Source organism: Myotis brandtii, unplaced genomic scaffold, assembly GCF_000412655.1.
Source record: "Myotis brandtii unplaced genomic scaffold, ASM41265v1 scaffold38, whole genome shotgun sequence".
NCBI classification, from domain to species: Eukaryota; Metazoa; Chordata; class Mammalia; order Chiroptera; family Vespertilionidae; genus Myotis; species Myotis brandtii.
In genome coordinates this window covers 2,374,505-2,391,455 of record NW_005364596.1, presented here as the reverse complement: position 1 = coordinate 2,391,455, position 16,951 = coordinate 2,374,505, and the positions used below count along the sequence as shown (strand labels likewise).

The window sequence follows — 16,951 nt, the reverse complement described above, 5'->3', positions numbered from 1 at the left end:
CTGCCGGCCTGGTCGCCCCACGCAGCCTGCTGTTCAGTTGTTTGGTTGTCCCTCACTAACCCCCCTGCCGGCCCGGTTGCCCCATGCAGCCTGCTGTTCAGTTGTTTGGTCATCCCTCACTAACCCCCCTGATGGCCTGGTCACCCCACACAGCCTGCTGTTCAGTCATTTGGTCATCCCTCACTAACTCCCCTGCCAGCCTGGTCACCCCACACAGCCTGCTTGTTCAGTCATTTGGTCGTCCTCACTAACCCCCCTGCCGGCCAGGTCGTAGGCAGCCATCTTGTGAGGGTGTGAGGGTCAATTTGCATATCACATCTTTATTATATAGGATAATTGGAGGGAAGGATCTTTTTTAGTGTCCGAGTACATTTTCCTTCATTTCTCCTCTAATTAAATACTTTCCTTTCTTCATGCATCACATTTAGTGTTTCTTTACATTTATAATTTATATAAAACTTGTTTTTCCCTTACTTAATATTCTCTTTTCCTCAATGTCCTCCTCCTAAATTGAATGCCATTCCTATTTATTTCCCTTCTTTCCTGATTTCCCTTTTTTTCTGATCCCTTTTCCTTCAACCTAAACCTCAATTTCTATTCTTACCTCCTTTAAGCAATATTGCTGATCTCAGCTCTCCAGCATTTTGTAAGATTGATTTTCAAAGATATAAATATTTAATATAGGATTCTCTGTACCATATGTGGTAAATGGAAATAAGTAAAATAAAGAGTAACCTTTGGCCCTTGTAGTCCTTGAGGTCCAGGTGGTCCAGGGGGACCCTAAATCCAGAAAAGACAAAGTTATAAAAGGGAGCCAAGTCTATGTATTAAATTTTATACTTTAATAAGTATACTACACACTTTCTTAATTTCTATCACAATCAAATATTTCCTAATATTGATTTGCAAGGAGGAAAATTTCACCAGTTGCAAACCTACTTATATGCAAAAACATCAACAAACACGTAGGCCATAATAATACTGAAGATGCTTTTGAGTTGAACTGCAAGATAATGTAAAATTGCTATTGTCTCACATTCATCTTCTTGGGTTGAATTAGCTTATTAATATTATCTGTGCCTCTAGACACATTCCTCCCTCCCCCCCCCCAAAAAAAAGGGCATTGCTTGCCTAAACGCTAAAAAACAAACTATATAATTAAGATAAGGCCAAAGACTTTTAAGAAAAATGACTCTTTTTTTCCTGACTTTTTCACTAAACAGACAAAGTGGTTAAACTGGGGAAAATGTGAAAAAGGTTATTTATATAAGAAAAAATAAATCTCATATAAAAACAATTGCTACATTAGTACCATTATGAGCAGCATGCATCAACATCAAATACAAAGCCACACACCACAGAAATCATGCAATAGGAGTTACCGTGACAGTTAAGGTGGTAATCCTCTGTTGGGAAAATGTATTGATAAAGACAGAGTTACCTATTTTGTGTGCCAAAGTACAGAAATACATTTCTGAAATAATCAATGTTTTGAATATGTTTTGGCAAGACTGATAACCCATAAGGAATTGACAAGAATCTGAGAGCATATAATCCTATCTTCAAATGAATAAAATACTAGTATATTATAAAGATTCCTTTAAACATTATTTTTAGAATTTTATTTAAAAGAATCTGGATAAAGGAAAAAAGATCAAAATTTTAATTCACCTGATTTTATCATTTTACTTATTTTTTAAAAAAATTATTGATTTTATAGAGAAAGAGGAATAGGGAGAGAGGGAGAGAGAGAGAGAGAGAGAGAGAGAGAGAAGATCCATTTGTTGTTCCACTTATTTATGTACTCATTGGTTGCCTCCTACATGTGCCCTGAATGGAGATTGAACCCACAACTTAATCCATTGAGCTACCCTGCCAGGGCTAATTCACCTGATTTTAAAAAATGATGTAGTAAAATACTACACACTAGAGGTTTGTCAGTTAACTGTGACCTGAGAAACTTCATCATTCATATGATCTCTAGATCTTCTAGAGTACTTCAACTAGAGAAAACTTGAACAATCTAATTGTGTAAGTGGTATTTTTTTCTCTTTTAGTTTGTGCCATGTCTACCAGTAAAGAAAGAAGCTGACATGGGATTCATCTAGTTTCTTAATGTAAAGTGCTAGAGTTCTGTAACAAAATGTATTCTCTGAAAGTATAAATCTCTGAAACACTTGACCCCTAATCTAGGATCATTTTTGTGTTAATCTTTTCTAATTTATGTTTTGTGCTAAATGTTGCATAGGACCTATAACCAATTTATGCAACCATAGAGGGGCAAACATTCTCCACTGGGTACTCCAATCCCAATAGAGAAACATTATTTATTGCACGTAAACTTGTGAATACCAGTTTAGCACCATCCCTTTGTTTTCCACTAATACTCCATTCCAATTTCTGATGTAGGTTGTTGTTGCTGTTTTTTATTATTGTTGTTGTGAAAAAATAATCTTAACGTTATCTATCATACCTCTTTCACTCGTGGCTTTAGTGACATGATGTCATTATTCCTTAGAAAACAATGTATTTATGCATGTGTATAAATATTCAATTTTGCACTCTATGATAAAATCGGTTATGGTCATTACAGCTTCAGAGAAAACATAGTAGGAGAAAATCAACCAGTACTTTTTTTTTAAATCTTCACCCGAATATATTTTTCCATTGATCTTTAGAGAGAGTGGAAGAGAGAGGGAAAGACAGAGAGAAATACTGATGTGAGAGAAACACATTGACTAGTTGCCTTCTGCACGTGCCCCAACCAGGCCTGGATTGACTGGTTGCCTCCTGCACGTGCCCCAACCAGGCCTGAGCTGGGGAGGAGCCTGCAGTCAAAGTATGTGCCCTAGACTGGAATCCAAAAACAGATACCAGTTACTTTATTCATATGGGATTCATCTAAAGCAAGAGTCAAATTTAGGATTATGAGAAAGCTATTTCTTCGTTTCTATAGGTAAATTAGTCATTTTAAAAAATCTGCTAGAAAATTATAGAGTAAAAATACTTTCTTAATCATTGCCTTCCAATTACACATTGCCATTTTAACTAGAAAACAGAGTGATAAGGCCTTAGAAAAGGAAATTAACTTAAAAATTGAACCCTCGAAGGTTTTCCAACAGGTGCCACATATAATTCATTTTTTATCTAAACACAAAACTAGTTCTTTTATAAATTTAAGGATAACATCATGTTTTATAATGAGGTGCATAATAAAAGAGTATTATTAATGGTAATAGAACTATCTAACAGATGGGGTTTAAATGATCTTGTTAAATAACTGTATTTGTGAGACCTAAAAGTTATATAGGAAAGGGCAGGTTCCACCCAGTTCATAGAAGAACAAATGACAGAACACTAAGCTAAGTTCTCAAAACCAGAGTTTTTACTGCCATCCTGAAACACCAGTGTGCAGACACAAAGAAACGTCCTAAAGATGTTTGCTCATGTTGGACTTCTTGTATCTGGCTCTTCTAAGTTAAGGGTACACATGCTCAGCAGGATTCTCGCTTGAAGTTCAGTTATGACTTGAAAGCCAGAATGTTGTTGAAAGGCATGCCATTCTCTAGTGAGGCATGATGGGAAATGGGAAGCATGAGCTAGAATGACTAAACTGGTTGAAGGTTGGCAGGCTGCTTAGTGATTTATTCCCTGAGATACTTATGCAAATCACTTTAGAATTAGAGGTTATTTCCTTTCTTTTCTGACAAAGATACACACTTAACATCACCCATGATTTACACCAGAGAACAGGTTTAGTTTGAATGCTATTGAGGACTTTTAAAAGCTTGAGTAGGAAATGGGGAAATTTTACTGCAAATGTGGAAATGCATCCACCTTAAATAAAAGTAAATGGCTTATGGCAAATGTTCACATAAATAACAAATTTCAATTGAGGCAACAGTAAAATATTTATAATGTGATATTTTTATAACTGTAAAATACTCATATTTATCTAATTACCCTAGACTTCTTTGCAGAATTTTTAGAGGAGGCAACAGTAAAATGAAACAAAACTGAAAATCCATCACTGGGTAGAGAATTAGAAGAATAAATGTCTACTATTTCCTTTCAGTCTAATGGCTATTTAGTTCATTTTTTTAAGGGACTCTTATCCACTAGAGTATATAATTAGGAAAACAAATAAATAGGTTTGAAGTGAAAAACAATGGCACTATAAACTATTTATAAGCACAACATATAGTTGCCCTAACAAGCCCATAAGAATAATAAAACTTTAGAGGTTGAGATATAAATATGAACCAGTTGATTATGATGAATATTGACTTGTTTATAGTCATATAGAACTCATGCTGAGAAGAAGAAACTGAGCACAGATATTCTTTTATATCAAGATGCAGGTGTCACAATTTTAATAAAATACAGTGTGTTCAGGCACACCAGCAGGAAGGGTTCAGGAGCTCAGAAAATAATCCTAAGTATAATGTTAGAATCTAAAGACTCTTAGAAAAAAATCTATTTAATCAAATCCTCATTTTCCAGATGCAATCAATGAAGTATAGATACATTGATTTCTCTAAAATGACTTAGCTAATTAGTAGTAGAGGGGAGATCAAAACAGAGATTTTAGTTTTAGGTTAAATAATTCTCTTTCTTAACTAATCAGTTTCTGTTAATGGTGCCATAAGTCTTTGAATTTCTTGAGATAGGAATTGCTCCATTCCAGGCCCTGTTCATGCACAAGATGCTTTAAAAGTCCCCTTTTACAATTTTTTTTTAGAAAAATGGCCAACAATATTGGAGCAGTTCTTGGAAGGTAAGACAATGGATATCCCTTAAAGATTGTAGTAAGAATTATGGTGCCATGGGAAGCAATATAAGGGAAATTTACAACATTGTTAATAAATTAAGTTTAAGAAGTATACCTATATTTTATAAGTAAGAACTCTGAAAACATAGTAAGTGTACCTAACTAACCTTCTTGTTCTATTTCTCTTTCTTTTTTACACATACCAATGAAAAGACCAGAAGAAGTAGGCTGAGCTGAACATAGATTCTGTAAAAATGGTAGTTGTAGCGAAAGACTCATAGGAATGAAGGCCTACAATAATTAGAGAATGTTAGTGAAGTCATGAAGATAGGAAACAAACCCAAAACAAATAGAAAATAGCAAATATTTAAGACAACTGTTGAGTTTTTCAAGCAAATAAATGGATTGTACACATGAGATAAGTATACTCACTCATTCACCCAATGACTTTATTTAATATTTATGCCCAGACCTGAGCCAGGCATGTTGGGGGATACAGAGTAAGCACAAGACAGATTTCCCGTCACCAAGTGACTTCCAGTCAGGTAAGCAGCAAGATTAAATAACTTATGTGATTTAAAGAATAATTAAATGTTAAACTACTGGGCTGGGCCCTGACAGCTAATGTTTAAAAGAGGAGAATCTCATCTGGGTGGCAGCAGTGCATTGTTGGAGAGGACTTCGATGGATAAAAGAAAGAAAAGAAGAATGGGATGAACCAGGCAAAAAGTGGAGGATTTTCATAAATAGGATCAATAGGACCACTTCAGGGGAAAATGTGTTCTGGAAAAATAGAAAATTCTGTATAGGAAACAGATGAATATAGAACCTTTAAAGTCAGGTAGAGAAGTTTGAGCTTGATAGAGTAGGCGAGGGGGTCCATTTAGGTTTCTGAGAAGATTGAAACAACCAAAATAGTAAAAATTATGAAAATTAACCTTGAAGTGATGTACAGGATGGATTAGAAGAGTAAGGAGGCACTAGGGCAGAGGAGTTGGCTGAGGGCTTGTTGCAGTGTTAGACCTGAAATAAATAGGATGTGGACTTGGTTGGGAATGGATAGAATGGGGCAACCTCACAGATAGTTTGAAAGAAAGAAACAGTAGCATCTGATGAGATATAATGAATGAAGGGCTAAGAATAGTTAAAAAATAACTCTAAAGTTTCTATCAAGAAATTCAAAGACTTGTGGTATCATTAACAGAAACTGGTAAGTTAAGAAAGGGAATCACTTGGTAGGTGGGAAAGGTGACCAGTTTAACTTTGTGTATTGTTGGAAGTTGATAATCAATTGTGCATCCATGGAGGAAATATTCCTAGGCAGCTGGAAGTATATGCAGATCAGACACGGTGTGAAAGATTTGGAAGCAGCCATAACACAGAAGAACATGGAGTGATGTGCCAAGAAAAGATCAGAGACTTGAGGATACCAAAAATTAGGGAATGGACAGAGAAACTGGAAATACAAAAACAGAGTGGGTCCATCAAAGACAAAAACTAGAAGAAATGAGAGTAGAGGATCAGAGAAACCAGGAAGAAAAAGTTTCAGAAAAGGAAGGTGGTTTAGTATAAATGCCACAGAAAAGTCAAGGGTGGTAAGGACAATGTGCTTGACCTAGAGGTTATTAGTGACCTTTATAGGAGAAGTTACAACAGACTGGTGACAGAGGCTAGAATGCAGGAGTCTAAGCATGAAAAGGATGAATAGGATGCAAAGTGATGGAGACATGCCACACAGTCTATGGTTTTCACTTAATGGAAGAAAAAGAATTGAATGGTAGCAGTAATAAGAAACACCCATAGAGGACTTATTCAATGCCAGGCATTTAGCCATTTGCAGCTCACAACAACCCTATCAGGTAGATACTACAACTGTCCTCATTTTAGAGAAAACTGAGGCGTAGGTCATACATTTAGTAAGCAAAAGGGCTGAGATTTGAACCCAGGCATCTTCAACTCCAGAACCACAGGGCTTTTCATTGCTTTGCTTGGCTTGGCTTGCTTTGCAAGCAAGGAGGCAAAGATAGGTGAAACAAACACAAGGTTTAAACCAGGTATGACTTACACATCTCTGAAGCTACAAAGGAAAGGGAAGATTGAAAATGCTAGGAAATAAAGAGGATAAACTGGGGCAAGCAGAAGGGGATGGGTTCAGAATAGGAAGAGGGTGTGGTTTGAGCAGTGGAGCCCTCTGGAATCCCTGGCGGGTATGGAGCTGATATTTATGCTCATCAGTGTCACTCTCTGTGGCAGGGAGCAGTCACTTGCCTGCAAGGCTTCATGGAGGTTGCCATTATAGTCTATGATCTCTGTGGCTCCTTGATCCCCCTTTTGACCAGGTGGACCCTATGAAAAAAACCAACCAACAGGAAATCATGTGGGTTAGGCTAGGATATAGAAGGGACTTTGGCAAAAACAGAATTAGTAACTTGCAGCTTTTTGACCAACAATTCCCGGCTAAGGCACAACTGCACTTCAGAATACATAGTCATGTTTGAATTTTGTCCTTATTTCATAGGAGGTGAACCATTTCTAACTTCCTTGTCTGTGCATGTTAAAGATATGAAATATGAATAAAAAATAGGTATGAGTCAATCTCTGAAACTGTTTTCTGAAAATTATAAAATGTAGGCTAATCTGATTCAACTTGTAAACCTTCATTGGCTTTATCCATATTTATTAAAGCAACCCTAACCCTTTCTAGTCATTTACAACGCAAAGATTGCTTCCTCATTCTTTAAGGAGATAGAGCACTGTTCTTAGGAAGCTCCTGGTTTTCCCAACAGGAATAGAGTTCTATTGAAATAACACCAAAGAGGGAATGCAAAGAAGACAAATACCTTTAAAATTTCTATCCTGCTCATTGGCTCTGCCACTGAATTTCCATTAGTTATGTCCTAATTCCTTGCCTGTGTTTTAACAAAAGGCTCTAAAAATAGGAGTGGTTGCTCTGGTTTTCCCAACAGGAATAGAGTTCTATTGAAATAACACCAAAGAGGGAATGCAAAGAAGATAAATATCTTTTAAATTACTATCCTACTCATTGGCTCTGCCACCGAATTTCCATTAGTTATGTCCTAATTCCTTGCCCGTGTTTTAACAAAAGGCTCTGAAAATAGGAGTGGTTGCTTTTTTTGAGAAAAATGGAAAATTCTACTAGCTGGATGACTATGGACTTGCTATTGCTTGTTTAGCAGAGGGAAAGTAGATCAAGACTTCTTTAGACCTTCTTCTCTTGAGCTCAATTTATGTGTTAGAATCTATACACTCATTGCTACTTGTAAGTGAAATTGAAAATAATATGAAAGGAGGGTATCAATAATAACACTACTAGTCTACTGGTGCTATTATTTGGCATTAGTAGTTGAGGTGCCTTGTGAAAAGCCACATAGATCCATGTGGCTTTAATTCTGGGCTTGTGGGGGCATATGGGACAAAAGCTGGGAGGAGAGACACACTCACCCTTGGTCCCAGGGTTCCAGAGTCTCCTTTGTCTCCACGGTCACCCTTACACCAGTGAAAAGAGAAAAAAAAAACTAATTAATAGGAGGACCAACAGTCTAGAAATATCCCAGATCTAAGGATGTATTTAATACCATACAGCAGCACCCTTGTTACAAACTTCTGAAGTACAAAATGACAACTACAATAAGCACCTACGTGGCAAATGCTTCTTTAAGATACATCTTGCAGTGAATTAAAATTCCCCTTTCAGATAAGAGAGTATCTTGGAACAACAATGTATATGTTAGCTCTTTCACTAGGGATCTTCAAAAGCAAAGCAAGTGGTTTCCATGACACCCAGTGTACAATGTTACCCCTCAGACTGAGCTATGTTTTTGCCTTTCTATGAAAACTGGGTCAAAGGAAAAAAGAGCCAACCACTTTGGTTATCTTTCCTCTGAGAGGTAATGTGTAAATAATCGAGACAGGGAAGGAACGGAGAGCTCATTCTGGGAGGATCAGAAGGGAAAGGTCACCAGCTAGGCATTCCTCTGATGATGGAGATTTGAGGAAGAGTTTTCCTGTGGGTATAGGCATTTTAACACAGAAGGTGCTGAAGTGGACAGCAGCTAGCTGGGACTGGCCGGCAGGGCTGAAGGTCAGGGGCAGGGCAAACCCAGCCCTCTCGTCTTTTTAAATGCTAAATGAAAAACCTCTGAAGTTCCACTTATGGTGTTATTACCCCACCTGCAGAGACACAAGGAATAGTCCACGTCTCAAACTGCATCCACATCACTCTGAGAACACTCAAAATTCTCAGAAGTCTCAACAGAAATGTTGGAGAAGAGATTTGAACCTGTGTAGATTTGAAGGTTCTTTAAAACAACCTTAAATTTATAGAGACCTTTGTCTAAATGGAATTCAAAGCATTTTGATATATCTTTCTATATATTCCTATAAACTGGGTAAGGACCAATGAAGAGAAACAAGAAAAGGGATTATAATTTTTATCCATCCACATTGACCCATAATAATTACATTGAGAGAATAGAGAACAACTTCTGCTCTGTTTTCTTTATTTCTGCGCCAATTTCCCATATTATTAGCTAATAGCATTTTAAATAACATGATTCTGCTAACAATGTATAGATAATTGCAAATATTATAAAGAACATGGTACAGAAAAGAATTTCAATTGGTGGTGAAATTTTAATGCAATGAAAGGAGTCAACTAACTTAAAAACACAGTAGCCTTGGACAGGTGGCTAAATTGTTTGGGGTGTCATCCTATACATCAAAAAGTTGTGGGTTCAATTCCCCATCAGGGCACACCCCTAGGCTGCAGGTTCAATCCCTGGTTGGGGTGCATATAGGAGGCAACTGATCTATGTTTCCCTTCCCTCCCCTCCCCTCCCCTCGCCTCCCCTCTCCTCTCCTCTCCTCTCCTCTCCTTTCTCTAAACATACCCTATGGTGAGGACTTTTTTAAAAAGCAAAGTATAATTGGAATATTTATCACAAAGATAGCCAGGAAATGAAAAATAAGATTATACCATATATAAGTTAAATTAGGTACAGTACTTAATTTTTTCCAAAGAAACTATTCTATGAAAAAGGAAATAAAACTTCCCTTAAAGCAGTGGTTCTCAACCTTCTGGCCCTTTAAATACAGTTCCTCATGTTGTGACCCAACCATAAAATTATTTCCGTTGCTACTTCATAACTGTAATGTTCCTACTGTTATGAATCGTAATGTAAATATCTGATATGCAGGATGGTCTTAGGCGACCCCTGTGAAAGGGTCGTTCGACCGCCAAAGGGGTCGTGACCCACAGGTTGAAAACCGCTGCCTTAAAGAATAGCCATAAACACAGGAACACACAAAAACAAGATGAAACAAACAAACCAATTGTTCTGAAATATCATCATAGGGATGAAATTATTGGAAGAGTTTAATTTAAAACATGATTCTCTGTGGAAGAGGCCAAAAGCACAGCTCTTGAAGGCCTCATGTAACATTAAAATGATTGTCTGGTTACTGACCTTTGACCCCTTTGGGCCTCTAGTTCCTGATTCACCTTGTTTCCCCTATTATAGGAGAATATGAAGATGAAAAAGAGAAAAGAGACAGAGTACATAAGAACAGAGAAAAGAAATGATCAGTGACATAAAAATGGAAACACTTCATTTTAACTGCCATAATATATGGCTCTATGTAATGTTGGCTATTAAAACACTAAACATAAATATCATCACAGTATCACTGGTTCATTCCCTGGTCTCCCTGTCAACCTGCATTCCACTATAACTGAAGACTGCCCTCCCACCAGTGGCTGGGAAGAGCTCTGTGAATGATTCTCATTAGTCTCAACAGTGTTTGCATAAATTTCCTTTTCATCAAAGAGTAAATCATTTCCTGTGTATCTAGGATGGGCTATTAAAATAAAGTGTTACCATATTAGTTTGCAGGAAGTTTAGAGGAATAAAGATTGAACAGTCAAGTAAATTTCAAGGTGTTATCATCAAGTTACTATCAAAACTAAATACAACACATATCAACATGTTCTCATACGTTTCAATACCCATTGAGTGATAATGTGTTAACGACAGTAATTCCCCCTTTACATTTGGATGTGTTATTACATTTGTTCATCGAAAAGAGAGAAAATTAGGAAAGTTAAATTGTAAAATTCATTTTTTAAAAGAACCAATTGATGTGTATTTCAATAAATTATTTGTGCATTTCAATAAATTAATATTTGTTGAGGAATTTTAAATTTTAGTTTTATGTTATAAATCAAGAGGCACACATTTCCAAACCAAAGAATGTTATTTTCCAATGTAAGAATAACTTACCTTTGGTCCAGGAGTTCCAGGCTCCCCTCGCTCACCTCTTCCAGGAGGCCCTGCCTCCCCTCGCTCACCCTGTCACAAAATGCAAAACCTTAAATGGCAACCCTCCTCTCTACCCCCCTATCCCCAGCTGGTACCTGTAGATTAATAAGTAAATTGAATAAAATTAAAGAAAGCATATAATTGCCATGTATTTATCATGTATCCAGCACTGTATTAATCGCAACATGAATTATCTAATTTAATCAGATTGCTCAATCCATTTCATTATCATTTCCATTTGATAGATAAGGACATGAATTGGTAAATGCCTGTCAAACACCTACGTAAGTAAATGGAAGACCCTTAAAGGGACCTGAAAAGGGCCATCATGATACCTCCAGTCAGGAATAGACATAGTTTTCATTCTGCGGCCACTTTCTCAGTACTACCAGGATGCAGCATGGCAAAGTGGTTAAGGCTTTGCAATGGCCATAACTTATCACGTATAGTGGCCAGGCTTCTTGTAATCCCACATCCTGGGTCTGTTATTTATCAGTTCTGGGTTTTGAGGCAAGTTAGTTAAGTCCCCAAAGCCTCCGTTTCCTCTGTAAAATACAGAAAATTATAGTACTGATCTCATAACTTATAAATGTAGTACACGACACATAGGTATTACCGCTTTACGTTCTCCACAGCTCTGTGAAGTATGAATATGGCCACTGCCCCCAAGGAGCTAGTGACCTATTTAGACAAGGTCCACATAACAAAACAGTTAAGAATTCAGGAGTAGCATAAGGCCATATATGAGAGAAGAAGAAACCCCGGGGGTTTTTAATGGTCCAAACTGGCCCCCTGAGGGTGAGACTCGAGTCATGTCCTGAAGGATGAGTAGGTTGTATTTTATAAGTATTGCTGTTTATGACTATGCCCTTAATGAGTGCAGGAACTTCACAAAACACTTCACATGCTTTATCCTATGTAATCCACAGGGCAGATGAGAAAGGCGTTAGTATTCACAGTCTTACAGACGAGGCAACTGAAGCTCAGAGAGATTAAGTAACTTTCTCAAAGTCACAAAGCTTTTAAAAGGAAGAGCAATAATTTAAAACTGTGCTCCATCTTCAACTTCTGTAGAAATATTTTTGTATGTGATCCTTTGAACATCTCTGGCCATTTTCTAAGGAAAAATGCGTAGTTGTGGAATTGCTGCTGTAGAAATATTTTTGTATGTGATCCTTTGAACATCTTTGGCCATTGTCAAAAAGTATGAACATATTAGAAGTTTGCCAAGTCACCCTCCAGGAAGACGCCACCGTTTTATATTCCCTGAGCACAGTAGACTGTCTGGCTTCCCGCATGATGGGCAGCATTCAGTACTCAAACAGGTTGTGAATTCAGTCTGGTGTTAGCTGGGTGATACAGGGCTTTAAATTCCAAGACCTTTATCTGTATCAGTCCCTCTCTGGGAAGCTGTTATGGTTTTGCAGGCGAGGTGGGATAGGGTAGTGCAGGCATGAGAGAAAACTCAGGAGTTTGCTCAGCATGAACCAACGGGAGTGGGACAGTGGAGGAGGTGGGAGAAAGGCAGGCACTTGAGGGATGCAGCAGACGGAAAAGATGCTCTGAGAGCTTCCCCAGGGATTAGAGACTGAAGCACTTCTGTTGACATATGGAATTTTTATCTTTAAAAAGTACCATATTTGGCATTTCTCTTAATATTTTACAGCAGAATTCTAAAATAGTAACTATAAGCTTGTTTCAGGGCAAAACAGAAACCTTAGAAAATCATTTATCTGTTATATACCATAGGAGTGGAGTGGCTATATCTTTACCTAGAATCACTTTAAAAAATTACAATGCCCCTAATTGGTTACTTGTCACTTTCTGGATTTATGTAATTTGTTTGTTCACTTCTTTCTCTCCTCCCACCCTTCCTCACACATACTGGAAGGTAAGCTTCAGGAGAATAGAGACCATTTTTGCTGCATTTAGTTTTCATTCTCAGGTAGTAAAAAAAAGTCTGGCAAAAAAATTGTTGGATTAACGAATGAACAGCATTCTATCACTCAAAGTATTCTAAATTATTGAGAATAACACTCCATTTCTTTAGACTGCTGTAGGTCTCTCCCAGGACTGACATAGATGCTGAGGACACAGCATTTTTAAATGCCATCTCACACCTTCCTTCATTATGATTTCTCTTCACTGTGTTGGGGGGTAAAACACAGATTAATTTATATTTTTAATCTGAATTGAGTGGGACAAAACCAGATTACCTAAACAACTGGGGGAAAAAAACCTAGTGTTTGGCTGGAGGAAATGTTTAAATAATCATGACTTTTCCGTTATGATACCAAATTCATGTATGATAGGCAATTTAGCTGAAAAATAAACTTCACAATATTGCTAATAAAATGAATATCCTATCTACAATCCTTCTTGTAGAAATATAAAACAGGTACAGGACATTCCTCATTTTTATGGGGAGTTCAGAGTAGTGTCTGTGATAAGAGGATCTGGTCTGTAAAATCAGGCGGGGCTCCTCATGGGCAGTAATTAATGGTGAGTTTATGGCCCCGCGTCTGGATCTTTTTTGAAACTGTGGAATAGCTTAACGTCGGTGAACTATAGAAGAGATATTTAGGGCTGACCTCCCCTCTCGACGGCCCGTGTTTCTTCTATATTTCCTTGCTTAGCAAACCCAATGCCACCAACATGTAGAGATGAGTTAGCTCCAGCCTGGTTCTCTGAGGCACCGACCAGGCAGAGCTTTGAGCCTATAACCAGGCTGCCTTCCTTCTCTGAGGCTGAAGCCTGAATAAGTACACCGGCTCTTATATGAACATAGAATGCTCTCTCTCTCTCCCCCCACCACCTCCCCTCTCTTCCAGAAAGTGTGTTTCTGTGCGAGTCTGTTCAGGCTAAAGCAGGCATTCCTCATATTTTGTTAATAAGCCTGACAGCTCATTATGTGAAAATGAAATTGCTTGAAAAAACAGCAATTTTGCATACATTCGACCCAGTGCCCCTTGGGCCACGCATAGTTTCCATTTACTGGGATTAGAGTTATTTTCTCTTCAGCAGCGGGAATGAGGATGCCTCTGTCAGAACAGACCACGAACACATTTCTCTGGCTCCCGGAAATCAGCCTGGTTTATTTCTGGCGAATGCAATACACATGGAGGCAAAGGCGGCTATGGGTTAAAAATAAAAAAAATGTAGTTTGATTTAATTTTGCCCCTCCTTTGATTCATGACTCTGTCACGAGTAAAGTTCCTCAGAGCTGTACATTTTAATGTCTTACTGGGTAGATAAAAAGAGAACGATAGGCCTGACTGTATCCGCAGCAACATAATTTTTTATTTGGCGGCATATAGACTGTGCTTTTAGAGCCCTCTCTAGGGTTGCCAAATGGAAGATCATGAGATGGTTTTCATTACAGGATCTTTCTGCAAACGTTATTCGGGATGGATCCTTTTGGGATGAGGCACTTAGGAATCTCTATGACATCAGTACTCCTTGAAATCTAGGGAGTGATGTGGGAATAATAATAATGTTTGATTTACAAGTTTGTCCTAAAATCAGCGATAAGGAGGAGGGTTAATGAGTTCTATCTCCCCTCCTCAGAATTCCCCCACTTTTCCATATGGCCAGGAAGCTAATGGCACCACATCAATTTAGGAGCAATTTGGGGGACAACTGGAACACTAATATACCCCACCTTCCTGTTGTCTTGCCCAAGGCTTTCTAACATTAAACTTCCTGTTACTCTATTTAATACGGGGCCCCCATTAGAAGTGTTAGAATGGGTGACAGGCTGCTTTTATTCTTTATGAGGCAAACATGTATGGTCACCTAAATAGTAAAGTTACCCCCTATTTCTTTCAACACAATGGACAACAATTTTATGACTGAAAAATTCAGAAAGAAAGGAAGGGAAAGATTCCACTCACCTTTGTTCCCGGTAAGCCTGGCAAGCCTGTCTCCCCTTGAGGGCCAATGAAACCGGGTTCACCCTTTAAAGAGATGGGCATGTGAGACTGTTACCAATGGACAGTAAGTAAGTAAGTAAAGTTAAACTGACTTCCTTCCATTGGGATTTCACATCTTTGATTGCATACAGCTTTCTTGCTGAGATCCAGCCACTGCCAATAAAATTAAATAGGTTTTGAGCAACGAGAATACTTTGAGCAAAGCTTTGGAGAGGCTTTAGAAAGTAAAAGTGGCAAACCACCCAGATCAATGTCTTTATAATCTCCTTTCTCATCTGTCGTCCTGTGGTTCTTAGCATTTACCAGGTCCAATTAATTATGTCTGGGCGAGTGTGGTAGGTAGCCTTTAAGATAGGTGTCCATGATCCCGCCTCTTGGTCTTCATGCCTTTGTGCAATGCCCTGTGCTTGAGTGCAGACTGGAGTTAATGACATGTCTGATTAACAGAATTTGGCAGAAGTAATGGGATATCACTTCTGAGACTAAGTCATAAAAAGACTGTGGCTTCCATCTCCAGGGGGTCTTTCTTGTTCTCTCTCACTTGGATCACTTTCTTTGGGGAAAGCAAGCTGCCATACTGTGAAGAGCCCTTGGGAGAGGTCCGAGTGGCGAGGTCAGAGGTCAGCCAACAACCTCATGTGTGAGCTTGGGAGGGGACGCTCCACTCAGGTGAGACCGGAGCCCTGCCAACAGCTTGACTGACCCCTCGTGGGAGACACTGACCCAGAGGCACCCCGCTGAGCTGGGCACAGATTCCTGTTTCTCCAAAATGGTGAGATAATTGTTTGTTGTTTAAAGCCAGTTTGGGGGGTAATAATGATATGCAGCAATAGATACCTGAATGTTAGATGTGGCTAGGGAAGAGATTCAGGAATGTTCAGCATGACAGAGAAAATCTCTCTCCTTGCCCTACCTCTGTAACCTCTTCTCCACTTAGAGGAAACCCAGTTGTGGTATACTAAAACATGTATTTGGTCTTGTTCCTGGTCCCTTGCACAGAGCTCCTACAACCCTTTGAATTTCCTGAGTGGTAAGAGTAATAGGAGCATCTTTTGTTATTCTTGACAATCCCCTTTCAAACATGCCTGAGTTTAAGCTAATAAGGTGACTCTTGGTAGGCTCCTAGACAGCTTCAGGATGGAGCTGTGATAGGAGGAAACTTTCAGCCCTTTGCCTCCTCTCACCATCTCCAAAGAGGGGAGAAAGGCTGGAGACTGAGTTCAATCACCAATAGCCAGTAATTTAAGCCATTGTGCCTACAATGGAAGCTCCATAAAAACCCCTAAACAAAGGGGACTGGAGAACTTCTAAGCTAGTGACCACATCCACGTGCTGGCCGGATGATGCACCCCAACTCCATGGGAACAGAGGCTCCTGTGCTCCAGACCCTTCTGACCTTACCCCCATGTACCTCTTTGTTTGGCTGTTCATTTTTATCTTTTATAGTAAACTGTAATATTAAGAATGGCATTTTATTGAGTTCTCTGAGTTCTAGCAAATTATCAAACTAGAGTCAGAGTAGGTTGTGAGTACCCTTGAATCTGTAGTTAAGTCAGACAGAAGTCATGTAACCAGGGGCCCCCTATCGGTGATCCACGTCTGAAGTGAGGGCAGTCTTGTGGGACTGAGCCCTTCAACCTGAAGAGTCTGATGATAACTCTGAGTAGTGTCACAATAGGATTGAGTTGTAAGACACAGTTGGTGTAAGAGAATCAGAGTTGGATAATCGGTGTTGGAAAAGACAATATGTATTTGGTGTCAGTGTTCATATTTTCTTGACTAGCCATATGGTTTTATTTTCTTTTTAAAAATGTGAGCTCAAATGTAAGGTAATCTAACTTCCTAAAATCGATAAAATAAAGTTTTAAAGTAAAAAATGTAATGGCTCTGTTCCCATAAATTCTCTCCCC

General features: G+C 38.6%; 1 protein-coding gene across 1 annotated transcript in view; it reads right to left on the bottom strand.

Annotated features, from left to right (window-relative positions):
* Positions 1-16,951, bottom strand: part of COL25A1 (collagen, type XXV, alpha 1) — a 497,755-nt gene that overhangs the window by 35,528 nt on the left and 445,276 nt on the right. The window contains exons 22-25 of the mRNA XM_014544731.1: positions 8,234-8,278; positions 7,040-7,117; positions 1,383-1,406; positions 736-780 (exon numbers count right to left, since the gene is read on the bottom strand). Of these exons, the coding sequence (XP_014400217.1) occupies positions 736-780; positions 1,383-1,406; positions 7,040-7,117; positions 8,234-8,278 (192 nt within the window). The remainder of the gene's footprint in view (positions 1-735; positions 781-1,382; positions 1,407-7,039; positions 7,118-8,233; positions 8,279-16,951) is intronic.